Source organism: Phyllobates terribilis, unplaced genomic scaffold (assembly GCF_046119375.1).
Source record: "Phyllobates terribilis strain yellow unplaced genomic scaffold, ASM4611937v1 Scaffold_1__5_contigs__length_1240528914, whole genome shotgun sequence".
Classification (NCBI taxonomy): Eukaryota; Metazoa; Chordata; class Amphibia; order Anura; family Dendrobatidae; genus Phyllobates; species Phyllobates terribilis.
Window position 1 is genome coordinate 617,908,294 of NW_027362761.1, and position 23,658 is coordinate 617,931,951.

The 23,658-nt window shown below is 47.4% G+C and overlaps 1 protein-coding gene across 1 annotated transcript in view; it reads right to left on the minus strand.

Moving 5' to 3' along the window:
• LOC141153960 (complement factor H-related protein 1-like) overlaps positions 1–23,658 on the minus strand; it is a 55,188-nt gene that overhangs the window by 27,775 nt on the left and 3,755 nt on the right. Inside the window, exon 2 of the mRNA XM_073639319.1 lies at positions 2,973–3,158. Coding sequence (XP_073495420.1) covers positions 2,973–3,158 — 186 coding nt within the window. The remainder of the gene's footprint in view (positions 1–2,972; positions 3,159–23,658) is intronic.

The following is a 23,658-nucleotide window of genomic DNA, read 5'->3' on the forward strand; positions in this document are numbered from 1 at the left end:
CGCCTGCTTACCAGGAAGCACCTGCCAGTTACCTGCCTGCTACCTGCCGTGCCTGCTAGCCGGCTCACCTGGGAGCACTCGCCTGTTACCTGCCTGTTACCAGCTAGCCTACCTGGAGGCTCCTGCTGTCACTTGCCGTGACCACCCGTCTGCTAACCCTGAGACTTCAGCCTGCTCTGCCGTCACGTGCCGTGACCACCCGTCGGCTAAACCTAGAGACTCCTGCCTGCTTGGCCGTCACTTGCGTGACCACCTGATAGCCTACCTGGAGGCTTCTGCTGTCACTTGCCGTGACCACCCATCTGCTAACCCAGAGACTTCTACCTGCTTGTCGTGCCTACCCGCTATACCGGTCAGTCCCAGTCATCTGACCCGTGGGAGCCACCTGCTCTCTTACAAGGTCGTCCCCAGAGTAGCACCTGGTCCCTCGGCTCGGTTCCTCCCTGGTCACGGAGTCGTTAGCCGCCGTACGACCAGGGTCGGTCTGAGTTGATACTTAGTCACGCCCCTCTGGGTCCCTCCTTGCACCACGGCACAGAGGTTCCACCACCCGGACCCGTAACAGATATGCTTATTCTGTATTGTCTGTATAAGTCCCCCCTAAAAGTTGTAAAGTGCTGCGGAATATGTTGGCGCTATAAAAATAAACATTATTATTATTATTATTATCTGCTGTCCTGGAGGATGTCTCTCATTCTCCTTCCAAAGTCTGTCTGATCGTCCTTGATTCTTTGTCCCAAGATTCGCTCTGTCTCAGAAACACATGTCCCTTCTGCTTCTCTTTGCTCAGTCCCCTGAATGGCAGAACTGCTCTCACCCTCCTCCCCCAAAGCTTAGTGTGTATATCACATGTCAGAGGAAAAGGTGCACGGCTCACCTATCATTGTTTGAGCTAATCTTTTTACATAGTTGATATCACAGGGGCTATTGCAAATAGATGGTTTTAGTACAATTAGCACATTAGCAAATAACATTGTTTCCAACCCCAAGAGGAGACCGCAATCAGGGTTAGACAAATATTGGTCTGACCTTTAGAAATACGCAAACATGTACAAGGCAATTTAAACACAATAGTGTATGTCTCTTGACTTAACAAATTTAAACGTCTGGCTTATTAAGATTTTACTCTGTATTGTCACACCATCCAATACATCATTTACAATTTAAAATAAAGTGATTTATTTTTTCATGCACATGTACGCCACTATTTCCCTGGTGTATTTTTTTTTCTAGTTTTTTGCACAGACTAACATGCAACATTTTAAAGGATTTTTACTCTAAATAGGGGATACGTTTTATACAGTTGTGCTCAAAAGTTTACATACCCCTGCAGATTTTTTCCTTTCTTGGCCTTGTTTCAGAGAATATGAATGATAACAAAAAACTTTTTCTCCCCTCATGGTTATTGGTCGGGTGAAGCCATTTATTGTTAAACTCCTGTGTTTTCTCTTTTTAAATCTTAATGACAACCAAAAACATCCAAATGACCCTGATCAAAAGTTCACATACCCTGGTGATTTTGGCCTGATAACATGCACAGAATTTGACTTAAATGGGTTTAAATGGCTACTAAAGGTAACATCCTCACCTGTGACCTGTTTGCTTGTAATCAGTGTGTGTGCATAAAAGCTGAGTGAGTTTCTGGGATCCAGACAGACTCTTGCATCTTTCATCCAGGCACTGACGTTTCTGTATTGTGAGTCATGGGGAAAGCAAAAGAATTGTCAACGTATCTACGGGAAAAGGTAGTTGAACTGTAAAACACAGGAAAGGGATACAAAAAAAATCCAAAGAAATTATAATGCCAGTCAGCAGCGTTCAAACTGTGATTAACAAATGGAAAATCAGGGGCTCTATAAAAACCAAACCATGGTCAGGTAGACCAACAAACATTTCGGCCACAACTGCCAGGAAAATTGTTCGGGATGCAAAGAAAACCCCACAAATAACATCAGCTGAAATTCAGGACTCTCTGATAACTAGTTGTGTGGCTGTTTCAAGATGCACAATAAGGAGGCACTTGAAGAAAAATGGTCTGCGTGGTCGAGTCGCCAGAAGAAAGCCATTTCTGCGCAAATGCCACAAAGTATCTCACCTACAATACGCCAAACAGCACAGAGACAAGCCTCAAAACTTCTGGAACAAGGTAAGTTGGATTGATGAGACCAAAATTGAACTTTTTGGCCATGACCATAAACATTACATTTGGAGAGAGGTCAAAAAGGCCTATGATGAAAGGTACACCATTCCTACAGTAAAGCACGGAGGTGGATCGCTGATGTTTTGGGGATGTGTGAGCTACAAAGGCACAGGAAACTTCGTAAAAGTTGAAGGAAAGATGAATGCAGCACGTTATCAGCAAATACTGGAGGCAAATTTGCTCTCATCAGCCCGGAAGCTGCGCATGGGACGTACTTGGACGTTCCAATATGACAACGATCCAAAACACAAGGCCAAGTCGACCTGTCATTGGCTACAGCAGAACAAAGTGAAGGTTCTGGAGTGGCCATCTCAGTCTTCTGACCTCAATATCATTGAGCCGCTCTGGGGAGATCTCAAGCGCGCAGCTCATGCTAGACAGCCCTGGAATTTACAGGAACTGGAGGCTTTTTGCCAAGAATGGGCAGCTTTACCATCTGAGAAAATAAAGAACCTCATCCACAACTACCACAAAAGACTTCAAGCTGTCATTGATGATAGGGGGGGCAATACACGGTATTAAGAACTGGGGTATGTGAACTTTTGATCAGTGTCATTTGGATGTTTTTGGTTGTCATTAAGATTTAAAAAGAGAAAACACAGTAGTTTGACAATAAATGGCTTCACCCAACCAATAACCATGAATGGAGAAAAAATTTTTTTGTTATCATTCATATTCTCTGAAACAAAGTCAAGAAAGGAAAAATTCTGCCGGGGTGTGTAAACTTTTGAGCACAACTGTATATACTGGAGTCATATCTTACACTACTCACCGATACAATGTGGGGATGGAGACCACTCATCATTCATCTGGGGGTTTGTACATCGGATCATCATGTAAGATGATGATGACGGCAGATGATATCCATCCTCACATCTCACTTGTAGATCTTCATCCTTATCATAAAACTCCTTCTCTGCCAGGATCACCCCCTCACCATCCGGACGCCGACACGGAGCTGTAACATAAGAAGTATAATCATTGGATGGAGGATGATGATTGTCCACATCCTCATGTGCTGACATTATCACATCATCACCTACTCGATTAAGGAGACTCCAAAGTTCTCGGGTTCCAGAAGGTGCTAAAGATGGCCCAGTGAAGGTCACACCGGTGACTGGACAGTAGAGGGCAGGTGAGGCCCCCTACTGGGGTGGACATATCATTGGTGAAACCTATGCAGCTGCACAGGGCCCAAGAGGTAAAGGGGCCACATCTACCACCAAAATAGGTGCAATTGTACATTATGGGGAGTTATTGGACAGAAAAGGGCCCATACACTGTTCTTGCACAGGGGTCTCTTCTGTCTGTATCCACCAGTGGCTTCCTATGAATATTTTTTTTATTCTTTTAATCTGCGTCTCCATTTTGGATACAGCAGCATGCTACATTTCTGTGACTTTAATTATACAAAAATTAATTCTGGCAAATCTAATTTTAGTTAAAATCACCTTGAAGAAACTTTCTCTACACTGAATTATCTGGTTGTCCTCCTCCAATCTTTTGAGCACAAATATTTGGTATTAGTGAAACCATTATGGAGAATGACCACACATGACAGAGCGGGGAGCGGGTAACCCCATTCTTGGGAGTGTTCCGCTATAATCTTACTGAATGTATATCTGGTACATCTGTTGGTTTCCTTAAAGGGAATCTGTCATCAGATTTTCACTACATCATCTGAGAGCAGCCTGATGTAGGTAAAGAGAAGCTGAATCCAATGATATAACACTTAGGTTACTGAGTGCAGCCGTTCTGACACAATCAGAGCTTTTAGATTTACCATGAGGCAGAGCTGAGAAAGCTGTCCCCGCCCACAACACCGCTATCCCAAAACACAGCACAGCTGACCCCTCCCACACTACAGCTGACCCCTCCCACACCACAGCTGCCTCTGCCCACTCCACAGCTGCCTCTGCCCACTCCACAGCTGCCTCTGCCCACTCCACAGCTGACCCCTCCTACATCACAGCTGCCTCTGCCCATAGCACAGCTGAGCTGACCCCTCCCACACCACAGCTGACTCCGCCCACACCACAGCTGCCTCCGCCCACACCACATTAGCCTCTGCTCACACCACAGCTGGCCCCTCCCACAGCATATATGTCTCTGCCTACACCATAGTTGCCTCTGCCCATAGCAAAGCTGACCACACACATCACAGCGGCCTCCACCCACAGTACAACGGACCCCTCCCACACCACAGCTGCCTCTGCCCACAGCACAACTGATCCCTCCCACACCACAGTTTCTTCCGCCCACACCACAGCTGACCCCACACACACCAAAGTTGACCCCTCCCACAGCATAGCAGCCTCCTCCCACACCACAGCTGACCCCACACACACCAAAGTTGACCCCTCCCACAGCATAGCAGCCTCCTCCCACACCATAGCTGACCCCCACCCACACCAGGCTATCTGTGTACAAAATCCATAAACAGTGAGCTGCTTCTCACAGGAGGGGGAGTTGCCGGAATCGTGTAGTCCGGCAATGTTCATCTCTTAGTGAAAAATGTTTTACAGTTAGTAAACAGCAGCACTATAACAAATGACACATCTCTGAATTATGTGTCTCAGTCTCTATGTCCTTGCTGACAGGTTCCCTTTAAAGGGTCGGACACTACTTTCCATGTCCCTTTCCTGCTGGTGGTGGCTGATTTCCACACCTCTGGTGTATGGTTGGCCTCATAGGCATCTGCGATCTGGGCTTCTTTGGCGGCTTCCTTTGGCTCCAGGTCCAGCACAAACTGTCTCACTTCCACAGGGCAAAGATGAAGAAACTAATCCTTCACCATCAGATCCTTCAAGTCCTCAAAGGCGGTGACTGATAGTCCTTGGACTCACTGCTCAAAGTTTATCCTGAACCCATCCACCACATCGCCGTAGCTGTCATGTGGTCCACGCTGGAGGGCTCAAAACATTTTCCGGTAAACTTCCGGAGTTAGCTGGTAATTTTTTATCAGGGCCTGCTTGATGGCCTCAGTCTCCATCTTGGTTTCGAGGGAGAGAAGAAAAGACTTCCAGAACTCTCCCTCTAAGCCCTGGAGTTAAATATCTGGCCCACTGGTCTTCAGGCAGCTGATACTGCCTGCAGGCTTTTTCAAACCCTCGCAGAAATATGTCCAATTCCCCATCCTTTTCCATTGCAGGAAAATGCTCCGGATGGGGTTTAAAGCAGTTGGCACTGTTGGTCTCGCGGGACTGGGGAGATGGCTCCTTCTGAATCCGAGCTAGCTCCAGCTGGTACAGACGCTCATCTTGGGCCTGTCGCTCGGCTCTCTCAACCTGGAACTGTCGCTCAGCTCTCTCAGCCTCTCGGTCAGCTTGGGCCCAATACTCTGCTCGCTCTTGGAATTTCAGAATCAGCTGCAGCTGTCCGTCACGGTCGTCTGTGGCGAGCTTCTCCAAGGCCATCTACCCTGGCTGTGGGTAGAGCTGGCAATCACAGGTGGGACCCCTGGAGCAGCGCCATCCAGGCCTTGGCTGGCCGCCCCATCATCAGGACTCTGCTGTCGGATTGGCTCAGTGGCATCTTGCAACAGTTCAGCAATTAATTGGGCCTTGATTTTGCCCATGGGGTCAATCTTTTCCAGAGGGCAGTGAGAGCCGCCTTCGACTGTTGGTGATACCAGGGCTCTGAGTCTGGTTCCTTAAAACTTTGCACAGAATTCTCGCAAGAAGCATGCAAGTTTTCAGCTACAGGAATGATTGCTCAAACCAGCCATTGATGATCTGTAATATCCCACCACTTGACACTAATTTGCCAGGATCGACACTGGCAGGATCACACAATATCCCACCGCTGCGGTCACTTTGTCATGTTTGTCAGGGATTCGCGCACACACTATCCCTATTACTCACTATTGTCCTTGCTGCCATCATTCACAGGTCAAGGGTCAGGGATCAAGGTGGAAGGGCCCCTGACTCATTGTTGAGCATTTTATCAACTTGCATTGTTTGGTATAATACGTAATCAGCATATTATCACAGTATTGCTCCACGTCTGTATCTTGCAAGATTTGCAGACAATACAGTGGGTATGGAAAGTATTCAGACCCCTTTAAATTTTTCACTCTTTGTTTCGTTGCAGCCATTTGGGACTCATGCTGAAGATGCTCTTCCCAGGTGTCGCTGAAGATAGCGATGTCATCTAGGTAATCCTGCGCATACCCCTGACATCCCTTTAGTAACTGGTCCACCATTCTTTGGAAGATAGCCGGGGCGTTCTTCATCCCAAATGGCATTCTGCTAAATTCATACAGGCCAAAAGGGGTGATAAATGCAGAATTCTCTTGAGCCTCTTTTGTGAGTGGGATCTGCCAGTATTCCTTGTTCAAATTGGTGCGGCACCTGGGACTCATGCTGAAGATGCTCTTCCCAGGTGTCGCTGAAGATAGCGATGTCATCTAGGTAAGCCTGCGCATACCCCGGACATCCCTTTAGTAACTGGTCCACCATCCTTTGGAAGGTAGCCGGGGCGTTCTTCATCCCAAATGGCATTCTGCTAAATTCATACAGGCCAAAAGGGGTGATAAATGCAGAATTCTCTTGAGCCTCTTTTGTGAGTGGGATCTGCCAGTATCCCTTGCTCAAATCGGTGGTAGATATGAACCAAGATCCTCCTAATCTATCTAGTCGTTCATCCACCCGAGGCATGGGGTAGGCGTCTGTAACGGTGACCTCATTGAGTCGCCTATAGTCCACACATAAGCGAGTACTCTTGTCTTTCTTCGGCACCAACACTACACAGGCTGCCAATGGGCTATGGGATGGAACTATGACCGCCATATTCAACATGTCATCCACCTCTGCCTTCATCATTGACAACACTGGAGGTGTCATCTGGTTGGTGGGTTGTCTGAGAGGAGTGGCTACCCCAGTGTTGACATGATGCTGGACCAGGGGTGTTCAACCAGGCCGACTTGTGAACAGGGAGCCATATGTTCCAAGCAGTTTTGTTAACTGCTGCTTCTGTGATGGACCAAGCCTCTCTCCCAACGGGAAATACGTTACCCAGGTTCCCATTTTGGATTCCACTAATAAGTCGGGGATCTGGTCCATTTCTGGGTCATCTAAAGGGGGACAGCAAACTTCTAAATTGGTAACTTCCCTTTCCTCATAAGCTTTTAGCCTGTTGACATGATAGGTCCGTTCATGTACACCTGCTCGATCCAGGACCACGGTGTAGTCAGTCTCCCCACGTTTCCTGGTGATGGTGAACGGACCAGCCCACATAGCTTGCAGCTAGTACTAGAACCTTCTGTCCACAGGTAAATTCTCAGAGTCTGGCAGCACGGATGTAATACCGTTGTTGCCTTTCCTGAGCTACTTCTGTATTCCCATGGGCTAAGGCCATGAGGTACTTCATTTTTTCCCTAAACTTTTGGACATACTCCAGAATGTGAACCTCTTCTGTGGGGAAAGTGCCCTCCCAACTCTCTCGTACTAACTCCAGTTGCCCTCGCACTTTTCGGCCGTACAGCAATTCAAAAGGAGAGGACCCGGTAGAATACTGCGGCACCTCCCGGTAGGCGAACAAGAGCTGCTGCAAGTTTTTCTCCCAGTCTCCTCCCTCGGACACCACATATTGACTAATGAGCTGCTTGAGTGCTCCGTTGAAACGCTCACCCTCAGGGTGGTATGGGGTGGACCCCATGTTTCACCCTGAGGGTCTGAATCAGCTCACTTTGGAACTGGGTCCCCTGGTCGGTCAACACCTCCTGCAGAAACCCTACTAAAATGTCCAGTTGATCCACGTGCTCTGCATCTATGGATGACAGAGCAACGGCCTCCGGGTAGCGGGTGGCAAAGTTGACCAGGGTGAGGAAAAACCTTTTTCCACTGCGGCTGGGAACAGCTTAGGGGCCCATTAAATTGATGGAAACCCTCTGGAATGGCTCCCCTATCAAGGGCATGGATTGGAGCGGGGTACGACAAGGTGCTCCCTCCATCCATTGACAAACAGGACAAGAGGCTCGGTATTTCCGCACCTCTTGATTGATCCTTGGTTAAAGGAAAGTACGTAGCAGATGGGCCCGGGTCTTATTGACACCCATGTGCCCAGCTGAAGGGACGTCATGGGCCAAGCGCAGGAGTTGGGATCAGTACTGCTGGGGAACCATAAGTTGATGTACATCGGACCAGGGTCTCTCAGGGGCAGGATGCGGGGTTTTCCCGATATAACAGTCCATTCTCCTATCTATACACCTCCCCCTTATTTCTTTCCCAAGGTCGAGCAGATGCACTGCGGGCAAGCTCTAGGTTGGGGTCTGTGAGTTGGGCTTCCCTAAAGTCTTTGCAATCTGTTTCCCCCCAGTCAATGGACACAGTCTGGTCAGGGGTACTCAATGCCGCCGGCTCAGAGGTGGATAATTGAATCATGGAGTGCGGGTTATCCTCGGGAGGAGTGTCAGAATGATCCACATCAGAAAGTTGATTGGCTTGGCTGCGGGTGATGACTGACAAATTGGCTGGACAGTCCTTGGCCTAGGTCGTTCCCCAAAATAACAGGTGTGGGGAGGCAGTCCATGAGTCCCACTTCGACTTCTCCCTAGTCAGTACCCCAGTCCAACTGCAGACGTACAAGAGGAATGTCCTAGTGCTGACCTCCAGCCAGAGAGATGGTCACTTGGTGGTTGGGTAAATAGTGTTCTGGTGGGACAATATCTGGGCTAACCAGGGTGATGGAAGACCCAATGTCCTGAAGTCCCTGGGCCTGGATATCACCGACCTTGACGGGCTGGATGTGACGATGGAGGTAGGCTGGTGTAGGGTGGCCAACCCGCCATAGAGTATGGGTGGGATATACCACTTCCTCTGCTGCTCGTGTGTCCTGGGGATAGCGTGCTTCAGACCTGACTGGCTCGCTTGGCAGATGTTGACTGGCTGGGCTGGCAGACAGGCTGCAGGTATGGGGCCCCGGACCTGGGGACAATCTTTGGCCACGTGTCCAAGGCGTCCGCATGTATAACAGCGCCGTAAGTTGGGCAAATCAAGGGTACTGTTGGTGACCCTTGGTCCTGGTGGGTTTTCTGCTGGGTAGCCAGATACTCCTGTTTGAGTGACCGGTGGCCGGTCTAATCTTTGGGTGAGGGGTTTTCTGGGATCGGTGGGCATATCAGTTCTCCAGCAGGGTCGATTGTCTTTAAACTCATCGGCCAATCAGGCTGCTTGCTCTGGGGTGTCGGGCTTCCGGTCGGCTACCCACTCTCGTATTTCTGGGGCCATTTTCTCCTTAAGTTGCTTGAGCACGATCAAGTCCCATAGGGCAGCAGCAAAGTGGGCAGTTCTACCGTCGAGCCAGCGTTTGCAGTGTCATCGGAGTTGACTGCCAAATTGTACATAGGAGACCCACTGGCGAGACAATGCCCGGAACTTAGTGCGATATCTCTCTGGGGTGATGATAAAAAGGGCCAGCAGAGTGTTGTTAATAGTTTCACAGTCAAGGCAGTCCTGAGGCCCAAGCGACCGGGCAGCATCCTGTGCCCGGCCAGTCAAGCTAGTCCACAGGTATTTAGCCCAATCAGCTGTGGGCACCTGGTGCATCAGCATCAGAGTCTCAAAATCTTGCAGATGTTCATCGACTTCAGTGTTTGACTCATTAAACACTGGCACATCTCTGTAGCGGAGATGAGTTCCTTGGTGGGGAACCATCATGGGGGTAGGGCCCAGCACTCGTGGTAGGGATACTGGAACTCCCAAAACTGATTCCATAACACAAGCCCTTTCTCCACTTGAGGCTCCAGGTACTAATGCAACAAACAACTCCTGGATTTGGGCTGCTGGGGACTGGGTTGAATCCAGACCGCCACTGGGTCCTTGCTCTGGCAATTCCATGGGTCCATCTCAGCAGAGTTTTCTTCATCCTCCACGACGTTCTGGGCATCCCAACGGACCAATTCCTTGATAAAATCCAACTGAGTGTCGGTGGCCCGGTATTCAATCTGTCGAAGCTGGCATAGCTCCTGTAGTTGCAGTTTCTTGTTGCGGCTATACATCCACTCTGGTCCTCTTTCCAAGGCCAGGCTGGTGGGGTTGGACATAGTACCATCTGAAACCTGCTGTATATGCCTCACCTACGGTCTGCTGGGTCTGTCTATATGCCTCCCTGGTTGTGGAGCCCCTGTACGGTTTCTGCAAACACCAGTCCCCTGCAGCTCCCCCAGGTAGGCTGGGCTGAGTAGTATCCCACCGCTGCCACCAACATGTGAAGACCTGGGGTCTTCCGTGGGCGTAACGCTACTCAGACAACACAGTATGAGGGTAAAACAGCGTGGCAATACTTTATTGAACCACAAAGCGGACAATAAACACATAGAACAGTCCCAGCAAGTACCCAAGATGGTGCAACATTACACAGTCCATACCCTTCCACTGGCCCGTCAAAAATAGAGTAGCTGCGATTTCGGGGCTTCCAGGGCCGACTACCCCCACCAGTGGCACCCTGCTTTTGGCAGGCCACCGAGAGAAGGCAACGACAAGCTTAGGACACTAGCCGAGAGCAGTGAAGTCTGAGGCCAGGTGACCTGATTGTTCTCTGAGGGTTCAGCAACGGTCAATGGAGCCGATCTGTATTCCTTCAGCTGGGGCCGAAGTCCCCTAAGCTGACATTCTGTAGAATGACGCAGAATAGAGGCAGAGACCCCTTTTTTTTTATAGATCACAGTTGTCCTTTCAGCCGTCATTCACAGGTCAAGGGTCAGGGATCAAGGTGGAAAGGGCTCATGACTCATTGTTTGTGCATTTAATCAACTTGCATGGTTTGGTATAATATGTAATCAGCATATTATCACAGTATTGCTCCATGTCTCTATCTTGCAAGATTTGCAGACAGTATGTTACAGTACATCTCAACTCAAGTGTCAACATTCAGGATTATTCAAACAATAGCCTGTGTTAATCAACTAAAGTAGAACACCAATGCAAAAGTCAACATGAAGATAAAAGCATATGGCTCCTGGCTTACTGAATTTGTCTGGCATAATTGTCATCACAAGTATGGACCCATCTTCATCTGGGTCTTTTATGCCTTAGTGGGGACCTGCCCACACCTCACGTGGGCGGGGCTCCACCCTTCATGTTTTTATTAAAAACTCTAAATTCTGCGATAACTCCTCACTGGTTCATTGCAGAAGCTCGCAAGTGATACCATATTTTTATTATGAATTTAACTTTCTTTAGAGACTACACATGGCATAGCTGCGGTCTGTTATTTTGTAATTTTACATTATAGCTCACTGGAAGGGTGTACAGGTCTGGCAAAATATGCATATTGTTCCTTAGCTGACCCTGCCGCTAAAAATATGTGTCCCAATATTATCGGAAGTATAGAACTTCTGATATTCCATATTTCATCTTTGTGCCGGCGAAGCTGCAGATTCCACACATGTGCAAATGGGGATGAATACTTATGACCATGTGATATTTCAGTTTTTCTTTTTTAATAAATTTGCAAAAATTTCTACATTTCTGTTTTTTTTCAGTCAAGATGGGGACAGAGTGTACATTAATGAGAAAAAAATGAACTTTTTAGAATTTACCAAATGGCTGCAATGAAACAAAGAGTGAAAAATTTAAAGTGGTCTGAATACTTTCCGTACCCACTGTATAATATAAACAATTTCATGTTCAAAAATAAATCTGTAAAAATAATGTTAGGGACCCACGTGGAGAAAGGTATGCCAAAGAATAAATAGAAAAATAATTAGAATGAGTTTTAACATAAATGGTACAATACTTCTACCTAGTGGTATAAAACTGAAATGACTTCAAACAAAAATAAACTGGAAAAAGTCCATGAGAAAATGCATATCTGTATCTGTATTGCATAACAATTGCTGTTAAAGTAAAAAATGAATGCAGATATAAATTCTGATTAGATCAATGCTGACACCCGTGTGTCACGACATGTATCCACTTCAAAACCAACCACATAATTCGCTCCACTAGTTCATAGTATGTGTAGTGTTTGCGGTGTTTCTTTTATGCATTTTCCCCTTATTTGATGTGTTTTTGGTGCAGATTTGAAGCAGAGTTTTTAGAGCTTTTTTAATTCAGAAAAACTTTGATTCTGTGCTTAAAAATGCAGCGTTTTTTTTTTTCATGCGTTTTTTTCAGAAGAAGCCTATAGAGAGAAAGAGAACCAAAACTGCAGAGGTCAGCAGAGTGTTCAGACCACAGGTTGTGGAGATTATGGAATCACATCCACTTTGCTTAGACATTTAGACCATGTTCACACGTAGGGTAAATGCTGCGCATTTTCTGCTGCCTTTTTATTTTTTATTTTTTGCACAAAAATTCTGCTGTTTAACTGTGCAAACAAAGTGGATGTGATCCCATGAGAACTGCGCCCCCTGTGGTCTAAAGACGTCACTGAACTGAACTGCGGTTTTGGTGCTTTTTTCTCTCTCTTGTCTTCTATGTGGAGACTAAAAAAACACAAGTAAGAAACTGCAGATATTTAATAAGTGCAGAATCAAAGCTTTTCTGAACTATAAAAAAAAACATTAAAAACGCGGCTTCACATTTGCACAAGAAACGCATCAAATAAGGAGGAGAAGATTGTTATTGTGGAGTTTGGTGCAGATTCTGCAAAAAGAAAAAAAACACAGGATTTATTCAACGACCTTACAGAGACTAGAAGCCGGATGTCACGTACTGAAGCTACATAAAGATGAGAAGTTCTGGCAACTCCGACTATGACTGACTCCCATCAAGAGATGAGCAGGGCGCACAGATAACGTCACACCGGCCTTAGCTAATGAGGCTGTGCCGGGACGCTGGAAGGTTAGAGATTTGCTGCCTCCTGTCTAGCCGCCAGGTAGCACTGGGGCAGCATGGTGGCTCAGTGGTTAGCCCTGCAGCTTTGCAGCACTGGGTCTTGGGTTCAAATCCCACCAAGGACAACATCTGCAAGGAGTTTGTATGTTCTCCCCATGTTTGCATGGGTTTCCTCCGGTTCTCCAGTTTTCTGTCCCGCATACAGCGGACAGTCCCAGATTCACCAGACAGCCCCCCCCCATGGGTACAGTGGACAGTCCTCAATTTGGGTCTACACCCTGCAGTCTCAGGTGTCTGCTGTATTCCCTCACTACCACTGCCCCTCTGACAACTTCTCCTGCCAGGTGAGAAAGAAGAAATGGCAAATGGGCGTGGATTGGGGTGTTCAATATTTGCTGCGGCGCGCTGCATGATCTGTCTTTCTGTTCTTCAAAAGTTGGGAGGTATGGTTACAGGTCTGAGCTCACTGCTGGCTTGCAGCCCTGCACAAGGAGTGATGAGAAGTGTAGTTAGAAGGGAGCAGAGGATTCTGGAGAGGAAGTGATCGCTATGACAACAGAACAGGTGCCAGAACACAGGAAGCAGTGGCGTACCGCCAAAGCAAGCAGACCACGCGACTGCTATGGGGCCCCATAGCAGTCCAGGGGAGGACATACCGCTGCCGGTGCAGCTGCGCCGAGTCCCCACCATGCAGCTGCACCAAGGGGCCCGCAAGGTGCAGCTGCTCCCTGCACGCGGCGGTCAGGAAGCGATCCCTGCAGCTCCACTGCTGTCAGGAGGAGAATAGCAGCAGAGCTGGAGGGTTCGTCCTCTGCTTCCTCCCTGACCCAGGTGTGCGCAGTTTGATGACGTCATCATGCAGCGCGCGCCTGGGTCAGGAAGAAAGCTGCCGGCAACCAGGAGGATGCTGCTGCAGGGGAGCGAGCTGAGGTAAGTTGTTGTTTTTTTTTTTTTTACTGAAATGCTGGAGAGCAATGGTGGGATAGTGGGGCTGGGGAGAGGAATGATGGGGCTGGGAAGAGGAATAATGGGGTTGATGGGGCTGGGAAGAGGAATAATGGGGTTGATGGGGCTGGGGAGAGCAATAATGGGGCTGATGGGGCTGGGGAGAGGAATAATGGGGTTGATGGGGCTGGGGAGAGCAATAATAGGGCTGTTGGGGCTGGGGAGAGGAATAATGGGGTTGATGGGGCTGGAGAGAGCAATAATGGGGCTGATGGGGCTGGGGAGAGCAATAATGGGGCTGGGAAGAGTAATAATGGGGCTGGTGGGACTGGGGAGAGCTATGATGGGGCTGGGGAGAGAAATATTGGGGCTGGGGAGAGGAATAATGGGGTTGATGGGGCTGGGGAGAGCAATAATGGGGCTGATGGGGCTGGAGAGAGGAATGATGGGGCTTGGATAGGAATAATGGGACTAATGGGGCTGGCAATAGCAATAATGGGGCTGGGAAGAGCAATAATGGGGCCGGGAAGAGGAATGATGGGACTGGGGAGAGGAATAATGGGGTTGATGGGGCTGGGGAGAGGAATAATGGGATGATGGGGCTAGTGAGAGCAATGATGGGGCTGGGGAGAGGAATGATGGGGCTGGGGAGAGCAATGATGGGGATGGGGGTGCTGGGAGAGAGCAATGATGGGAGTGCTGGGAGAGAGCAATGATGGAGGTTCTGGGACAGAGCAATGATGGGGTGGTGGGACAGAGCAATGATGCGGGTGCTGAGAGAGAGCAATGATGGGGGTGCTGGGAGAGAGCAATGATGGGGGTGCTGGGAGAGAGCAATGATGGGGGTGCTGGGAGAGAGCAACGATGGGGGTGCTGGGAGAGAGCAACGATGAGGGTGGTGGGAGAGAGCAATGAAGAGGGTGCTGGGAGAGAGCAATTATGGGGGTTTCACTTTGCTTGTACTGTAAAGCCTTGTATATTTTCCATGTGCACAGAACCTTACAGTTAATTGGGTAGAGTCACAGAGACTGAATAATTTATATTATTGGCCGGTGCAGATTATAGTTAATGGGGGGCACAGTGCTGCTTATCACTTTATATTTTGATTACTAAGTGGCTAATAGTATATTAATGGGGGGGTTACATATCTGTATTCGAGGACGCAGAGCGGGGGAGACACATGTATGCATACAATATGTGACCTTGTTATTTTCTAGGCTGGAGATCATCGTGACAAGACAAGACGTGGTTGGGAGATGTGGACATGAAGGTCTGACCAGATGGAGAAGAAGCAGTCAGAAACCGACTCTGATCAGACGAGACATCAGCGGTAAGTGCCTGGATGTAAATATTATTCTGTATCTGCACTGTGTGACTTGGATTGATAATGTTATCTGTAAAATCTCTTAGGCCACATTCTCACATTTGTGTGAAATGTCCGTGTGCTGCCAGATCTTTTTATCGCATGGTCCACGGACTCGTACAGTTTTATAGATTCATTCACACATCCATGAAAATCACGGATCTGAGAATGAGATCTGTGAGGGGCAGAGAAAGTCCTGTTCTGATCCGATTTTGAGGATTAGAATAGGACATGCTCCATGCGTCAGTAAAACAGGGCAGCACACCGACAATGCACACAGATGCAGGAATGTAGCCTTATTATGTATAGCACAGTCCCTTAGTATATAGTGTACTCACTTATTATGTACTGTATAGCTCAGTCCCTTAGTATTATAGTGTACTCACGACCTCCACCACTTTTCCGAGGGGCATTAAAAGCATCTTGTTAAGCTACTGGGACCTCCACGTCTCTTCTGAGAGGCATTAAAAGCATCTTGTTAAGCTACTGGGACCTCCAACACTTTTCCGAGGGGCATTAAAACCGTCTTGTTAAGCTACTGGGACCTCCACATCTCTTCTGAGGGGCATTAAAAGCGTCTTGTTGAACCACTCTGAACTCCACAGCTCTTCCAAGGGACATTGAAATGTTGTTTTTAATTACCTCTAACCTCCACGACTCTTCCAATGGGCATTGCATTTCCTCCTAATTTTTGGCAGCTTTGGCTTTTCAATGCATAGGCGAACACTAAGGGAGACCCACTTCCCAATAATGGGTAGAAGGTTTTTAATATGCTGTAATCCACGTCTGTTTCAAGGGGCATTGCAGTTCCTCATAATTTTTGGAAAGCCTTCCATTCACTGCTTAGGCCAACAGTGTACAGGAGACCCAGTTGCTATAAATGGAAAAAACGGTTTAGTTAAGGCCCTCTGACCTCCATGTCACTTCCAAGGGGCATTGGAGTGCCTCAAAATTTTTGGTAGGCATTGCACTCACTGTATGCCCTATAACTGTGTAGCCGAACCGCTCCTTTTGGTACAGAAACATATTGTTAGAACCTTGCTGTTAGGTTTTTTTTCCTTTGCTGGTCACATGACCTTGTTGGCCTATTTAATCCTGCTCCGCCCTTCTGGCTTTGCTGGACTTCATTGTATATCTACTTTCTAGCTAGCCTGTGCTCTGTATCTAACTCTGTTAGTTTGCTTGGTCTACGGACCTCTATGTTCTATCTATTTTGTTTGTTCGTCTGTCTGCTACTATTTCTGTTAGGAGGTGTCCCATATTCCTCCCAGTCCTTAGTACTTGTAGGGATTCCCTCCTCACATCTATAGGTCTCCGTACAGACTAGATTAGGACTTTAGCAGGTCTGATCGCAGGATCAGGTTCCCTGTTACATCGTAGGGATTCAGCTGAGTCTTATAGTAGGGACAGATCTCCTCTCTTTCCTTAGCTTTGGTAGCAGAACATAACAGTAAGTCCAGCCTGCAAATTCTCTAAGGAAAGATTTTTTTTTTTTTTTTTTTTTTTTCTGTTCCATCATGGTGTCGGTTCAGGATTTGGCTAAACACCTGCAGGGACTCTCTCTGGAAGTGGCCGAGCTCCGTCAGCACGTGAGTAACTGTCCTGGAGCATATTTCTTGGAGCCTAAGGTATGTTTGCCGGATTTATTTTTTGGTGAACATCGAGAATTTTTTTCATTTAAAAATGCTTGCTTATTGTATTTTCGTTTGAGACCCAAGTCCTCTGGGGATGAATCCCAGCGCGTAGGGTTCATAATGTCACTTTTGCGCAAAGAGCCTCAGGAGTGGGCCTTTTCTTTGCAACCTAGTGATACATGCTTCAGATCAGTGGATAGTTTTTTTTCTGCTTTAGGACTATTATATGATGATCCTGACCGTGTGGCATCAGCTGAGACTGAGTTGAGACGTTTAAAACAAGGATCAGGTAATGTCGAAAAATATTGTACTCATTTTCGTCGTTGGTCCACTCAAACAGGGTGGAACGATTCTGCTCTGAAAAGTCTATTTCTTGCTGGGCTCAGTGAAAGGGTTAAAGACCTGCTAATTGCTTATCCTACACCTGAGGATTTGCAACAGGCTATGCAATTAGCTATACGGGTGGATAGAAGACTGCGTGCTAGGGTTAATGAGAGCAAATCCTCTGCTATGTCAGTTTCTGGTTATGATAATGTGTGTACTAACAGTGGTGAACCGATGGAGATTGGATCGGTGGCACCTCGCTCTCAAGAAAAAGACCGTCGTTTTTCAGAAGGCTTGTGTTTCTATTGCGGAAAATCTGGTCATTTGATTAAAGGCTGTGAGCTTCGTATGAAGAAAGAAAAAAAAATGGTCAGTCACGCCCGTATTGCCTGTTTAAATTCCAAGGGTATATTTTTAGCTGCTTCCACGATTGCTCAGGAAAAATTAATGGAATTTCGGGTGTTTGTTGATTGCGGGTCTACACTGAATGTAATTGATGGGGGATTCGTGGAAAAACTCAATTTAAAACCTGAACCTTTATCATCCCCCATTGCTGTGGTTTCTGTGGATGGTTCCCCTTTGAAGAATATTACTCTCAAGGTCAGTGAATTTCCTCTCACTATTAATGGTGTTCACCATGAGAAATTGGATTTGGTAGTGTTGAATAACTTGCCTTCTCCAGTAATATTGGGTTTGCCCTGGTTAAAATTTCACAATCCTGTACTGGATTGGTCTACCAGTGAAATTAAATCCTGGAGCCATAAATGTTATGACAAGTGTTGTAACGGGCGTATTGCAGCTTTGGATAGGGGAGAATTGCCTGTTCCTATTCAGGATTTTTGGAGAGTTTTTTCTGAGAAGGAATCGCAGGTTTTGCCTCCCCATAGAGACTATGATTGTTCTATTGAATTTGTCCCTGGAGCGACTCTTCCTAAAAGTCGTTTATTTAACCTTACCATTCCTGAGAGGAAGGCTTTGGAGGAATACATACAGACAAGTTTGGCCGCCGGTCACATTAGGCCCTCTAAGTCTCCTGTGGCGGTTGGATTTTTTTTTGTAAAAAAAAAGGACGGCGGTTTACGTCCTTGTCTGGATTTTCGTGAGATTAACAAAATTACGGTACGCAATCCTTACCCACTGCCATTGATTCCTGATCTGTTTAACCAGTTATTGGGGGCCAAGTGGTTCTCTAAAATTGACCTTAAGGGGGCATACAATCTGTTGCGCATGAAGGAGGGTGATGAATGGAAGACTGCTTTTAACACTCCTGTGGGTCATTTTGAGAATCTGGTTATGCCTTTTGGTCTTACTAATGCTCCTGCATTTTTTCAGAATCTGATTAATGACATCCTTAGACCTTTGATCGGTAAAAATGTGGTTGTGTATTTGGATGACATTTTGATTTATTCGCCAGATCTGGAGTCTCATTGGCGGAGCGTGCGTGAGGTATTACAGTTATTAATGGACAATTCGCTTTTTGCTAAGCTGGAGAAATGTGAGTTCGCTGTACAGAGAATTAGTTTTTTGGGCTACATTATCTCCAGCAAAGGTTTTGAGATGGATCCGGTTAAGGTTCAGGCTGTGCAGGAATGGCCTAGGCCTATTGGTTTGAAATCGATACAGAGGTTTTTGGGTTTCGCCAATTACTACAGAAAATTCATAAAAATTTTTTCTAGTATTGTCAAACCTCTGACCGATCTCACCAGGAAAGGTGCTGATGCGGTTCAGTGGTCTTCTGAGGCCATTGAAGCTTTTGTGTATCTCAAGGAGAGGTTCACCTCTGCTCCCATCCTTATGCAGCCTGATGTTACTAGGCCGTTTTTGGTTGAGGTTGATGCTTCCTCTGTGGGGGTTGGCGCAGTATTGTCTCAGGATAACGGGGATGGATTACATCCCTGTGCCTTTTTTTCCAAAAAATTTTCGGAGACTGAACTGAATTACGATATTGGTAATCGGGAATTATTGGCTATTAAACTCGCATTTGAACACTGGCGCCACTTCTTGGAAGGTGCGGAATTTCCCGTTCAGGTTCTTACGGATCATAAAAATCTGATATATCTTGATGCTGCCAAGCGCCTGAATGCCCGTCAGGCTAGGTGGGCACTGTTTTTCTCGCGGTTTAATTTCTCCGTTACTTACATCCCTGGTACTAAGAATGTTAAGGCGGATGCCTTGTCTCGCAGTTTTTCTCCCATAGTTGGTGCTGAGAAAGAGGAAAACATTTTACAAGAAGGTGTTGTGATAGCTGCTTTAGACTCCGTTTTGGAAGATGAGATTCTTAAAGCACAGGAGAATGCCCCATCTAACACTCCTCATGGGAGGTTGTTTGTGCCTGGGACCTTTAGGAGAGATTTGTTTGTTGAGTGTCACGAATCTCGGTTGGCAGGTCATCCCGGAATCTCTGAGACCAAGAGACTGGTGGGTCGCAGTTTTTGGTGGCCTGGATGGCAGAAGGAATTCATTAAGTGGGTGCGCCAATGTACTATATGTGCTAGATCTAAGTCCTCACATACTCCTGCTGCGGGGTTGCTTTGTCCTTTGGAGGTCCCCAGTGCTCCTTGGACACATTTGGCTATGGACTTTATAACTGACCTTCCCTCCTCTGAGGGTTTTACTGTCATCTGGGTGGTCGTGGACCGTTTTAGCAAGATGTGTCACTTGGTTCCCTTCGTCAAACTGCCCTGCGCTAAAACTCTCGCTAAGGCCTTTGTCAAGGAAATTGTCAGACTTCATGGCGTTCCTACTGACATTGTTTCTGATAGGGGTCCTCAGTTCGTGGCTCGTTTTTGGCGTGCCTTTTGTGACAGGTTGGGAATTCATTTGTCGTTTTCGTCCGGATATCATCCTGAATCTAATGGCCAGACAGAAAGGAAAAACCAGGATGTTGAGCAGTTCTTGCGTTGTTTTGTGGCAGACAATCAAGAGGGGTGGTCTGAGTTTCTGCCACTTGCCGAATTTGCTCTGAACAATCATACATCTTCTTCTGCTGGTTGTTCGCCTTTTTTTTGTTGTTCTGGGAGACATCCGTCGTTTGGGTCGTTCTCCAAGTTGGGATCTGCCGTGCCTGAGGAGGAGAATTTTTCCGGTGATTTGGAAAGAGTTTGGACGGATGTGTGTGGTAATCTTCAGGAGGCCAACAGAAAATCTAAAGACTACTTTGATAGGAAACGACAGGAGGTTTTGTTCGCTGTTGGTGACATGGTTTGGTTGTCCTCTAGGAATCTGCGGTTGAGGATTCCTTCTAAGAAATTGGGTCCCAAGTTTGTAGGGCCCTTTAAGGTGCTTCAGGTTGTCAACCAATCTGCTGTTAGGTTGGAGGTTCCTACCTCCTGGAGAATTAATCCGGTCTTTCATGTCTCTCTGTTAAAAAAAGCTGTTGTGTCGGATGGTGACGCCTCTGCCTCTGTTCCTCCGGTGGTGGAGGACGGGGAATATGAAATTTCTCGCATCCTTGACTCTAGACGGTATAGAGGTAGTTTGCAGTATCTTGTGGCCTGGAAAGGTTTCGGACCCGAGGATAACTCTTGGGTGAGGTCAGATGATGTTTCCGCGTCCAGACTTATCAGAGCGTTTCACAGGAGATTTCCTGATAAGCCTGGTCCTAGGGGATCCGGAGGATCCTCTTAGAAGGGGGGGTACTGTTAGAACCTTGCTGTTAGGTTTTTTTTCCTTTGCTGGTCACATGACCTTGTTGGCCTATTTAATCCTGCTCCGCCCTTCTGGCTTTGCTGGACTTCATTGTATATCTACTTTCTAGCTAGCCTGTGCTCTGTATCTAACTCTGTTAGTTTGCTTGGTCTACGGACCTCTATGTTCTATCTATTTTGTTTGTTCGTCTGTCTGCTACTATTTCTGTTAGGAGGTGTCCCATATTCCTCCCAGTCCTTAGTACTTGTAGGGATTCCCTCCTCACATCTATAGGTCTCCGTACAGACTAGATTAGGACTTTAGCAGGTCTGATCGCAGGATCAGGTTCCCTGTTACATCGTAGGGATTCAGCTGAGTCTTATAGTAGGGACAGATCTCCTCTCTTTCCTTAGCTTTGGTAGCAGAACATAACACATATCATACAAGACATGTGTGGCTGACTAGCCTGATATTGATGTGAATGGTCCCTGTTCCTCCTGCTCTTTCTCCTTTGCCACCACCTCATCCATCATTCATCACCTGAAGCTTTGTTTTAACAGGAGTCATAGAACTGGGATAGTAGCAGGAAAACATCCAGCAATCCTCGGAGGATGTAGGATAAGCGCCAAAACGCTGACCACCTCAGGCCTAGCCGCTACTACATACATGCGCTTGCATTCCTTGAAAACAAAGCAGATGCTAACTTCTATCATCATCATCATGCTCCTCACCTTGGCACTCTCAACTTCCCTGATGGAGAAGCCAGGGCCCACCGGAGGAGTCTGGTTGTCTGGAGGGCTCGGCCAATGCTGCCCTAAAGCAGGCCAGTCTAAGAAAAGTGTGTGGGGGGATGTTCCAAGGAGAAATAGGGGCGGCTGGGGACCGTTTATGGACACCCGGCTTCCCCCAGGCGGCTGGGGACCGTGTGTGGACACCCGGCCGCGGGAGGCTGGGGACAGAGTATGGACACCCGGCTGCCCCCTGGTGGCTGGGGACCGAGTGTGGACACCTGGCCGTCGGGTGGCTGGGGACTGAGTATGGATACCAGGCCGCCAACGCAGCCATGACGTGGTGGCCAGATTCCGCCTCCACATGCCTAAAAGGCCCAATTTCAAGTGCAAGCAAGCAAGCAGTATGGTATTGTCGCCTGGGGGTGGGTGGGTGGCAGGCTGCACACTTACGCTTGCATTCCAAGAAAACAAAGCAGATGCTAACTTCTATCATCATCATCATCATGCTCCTCACCTTGGCACTCTCAACTCCCCTGATGGAGAAGCCAGGGCCCACCGGAGGAGTCTGGTTGTCTGGAGGGCTCGGCCAATGCTGCCCTAAAGCAGGCCAGGCTAAGAAAAGTGTGGGGAAGGTTACCGTGACAAATAGGGGTGGCTGTGGACCGAGTATGGACACCCGGCCGCTGGGCGGCGGTGGACTGAGTATGGATACCTCGCTGCCGAAGCAGCCATGAGGTAGTGGCCAGCTTCGGCCTCCTCCAAACTAAAAGGCCCCATTTCAAGTGCAAGCTAGCAGTATGGGATTGCAGCCTGGGGGTGGGTGGGTGGTTGGCTGCATACTTGCGCTTGCATAGCAAGGAATGGGGGAGATACAATTGAACACTGCCCTGGGACAAGAACTTGCATGGGGATAGTTGCAAGTCTGCATCTTCTGATGCGGCAAGGATGACTTCTGATGGGCACACTTTTAGGCAGGGACCTGGGTGTCAGAGATGCTTCCAGGGGTCTTCCCCATGCTGTCCCCATGTCTTTTCAGCACTGTATGCATGTGTCACACAGCACATGGCCAGATAAGGTTGTAAAATGTTAAAATGACATTTCCTGGTGAATGCATTTGTCACGGTTGAAAGCAATACAAAAGTGCAAAAACGCATAAAAAATGCTACTTGTGAACATAGCCCAAGGTGTCGAGGAGTATTTTTGTTTTTGGTTATTTATTTTACCTTATACACAAGTCTTTACCCTGGAAAGGAAGTTCCTTAACATATTTCACAGGAAAGCAGTTTCAGTTTCGTTTTTGAACGTTTTATTGTGAGCCCTTAAAAGTGGCTTAATACCTCTGACCACGTTGTTGACAGCAGTGACCTGGGGGTCAGAAATGCTTCCTGGGGTGAACTCCATGCTGTCCCCATGTCATTTAAGCACTGTCACTATCGTTTTGGGCACTTTTTAGGCTTTCTACAGACTGCCGGGGGTGCCGCCCCAAAAATGCTCGGGTCTCCCATAGACTAACATTGGGCTCGTTGCTCGGGTCGAGCACCCGAGTATCACGGCGAGCTAGGCCCGAGCTTCGAGCACCCGAGCATTTTACACTGTGTGCAAAATTATTAGGCAAATGAGTATTTTGATCACATGATACTTTTTATACATGTTGTCCTACTCCAAGCTGCATAGGCTTGAGAGTCAACTACCAATTAAGTAAATCTGGTGATGTGCATCTCTGTAATGAGGAGGGGTGTTGACTAATGACATCAATACCCTATATAAGGTGTGCTTAATTATTAGGCAACTTCCTTTCCCTTGGCAAAATGGGTAAGAAGAGAGATTTGACGGGCTCTGAAAAGTCCAAAATTGTGAGATGTCTTGTCGAGGGATGCAGCAGTCTTGAAATTTCCAAACTTTTGAAGCGTGATCACTGAACAATCAAGCGTTTCATGGCAAATAGCCAACAGGATCGCAAGAAGCGTGTTAGCCAAAAAAGGCGCAAAACAACTGCCCATGAATTGAGGAAAATCAAGCGTGAAGCTGCCAAGATGCCATTCGCTACCAGTTT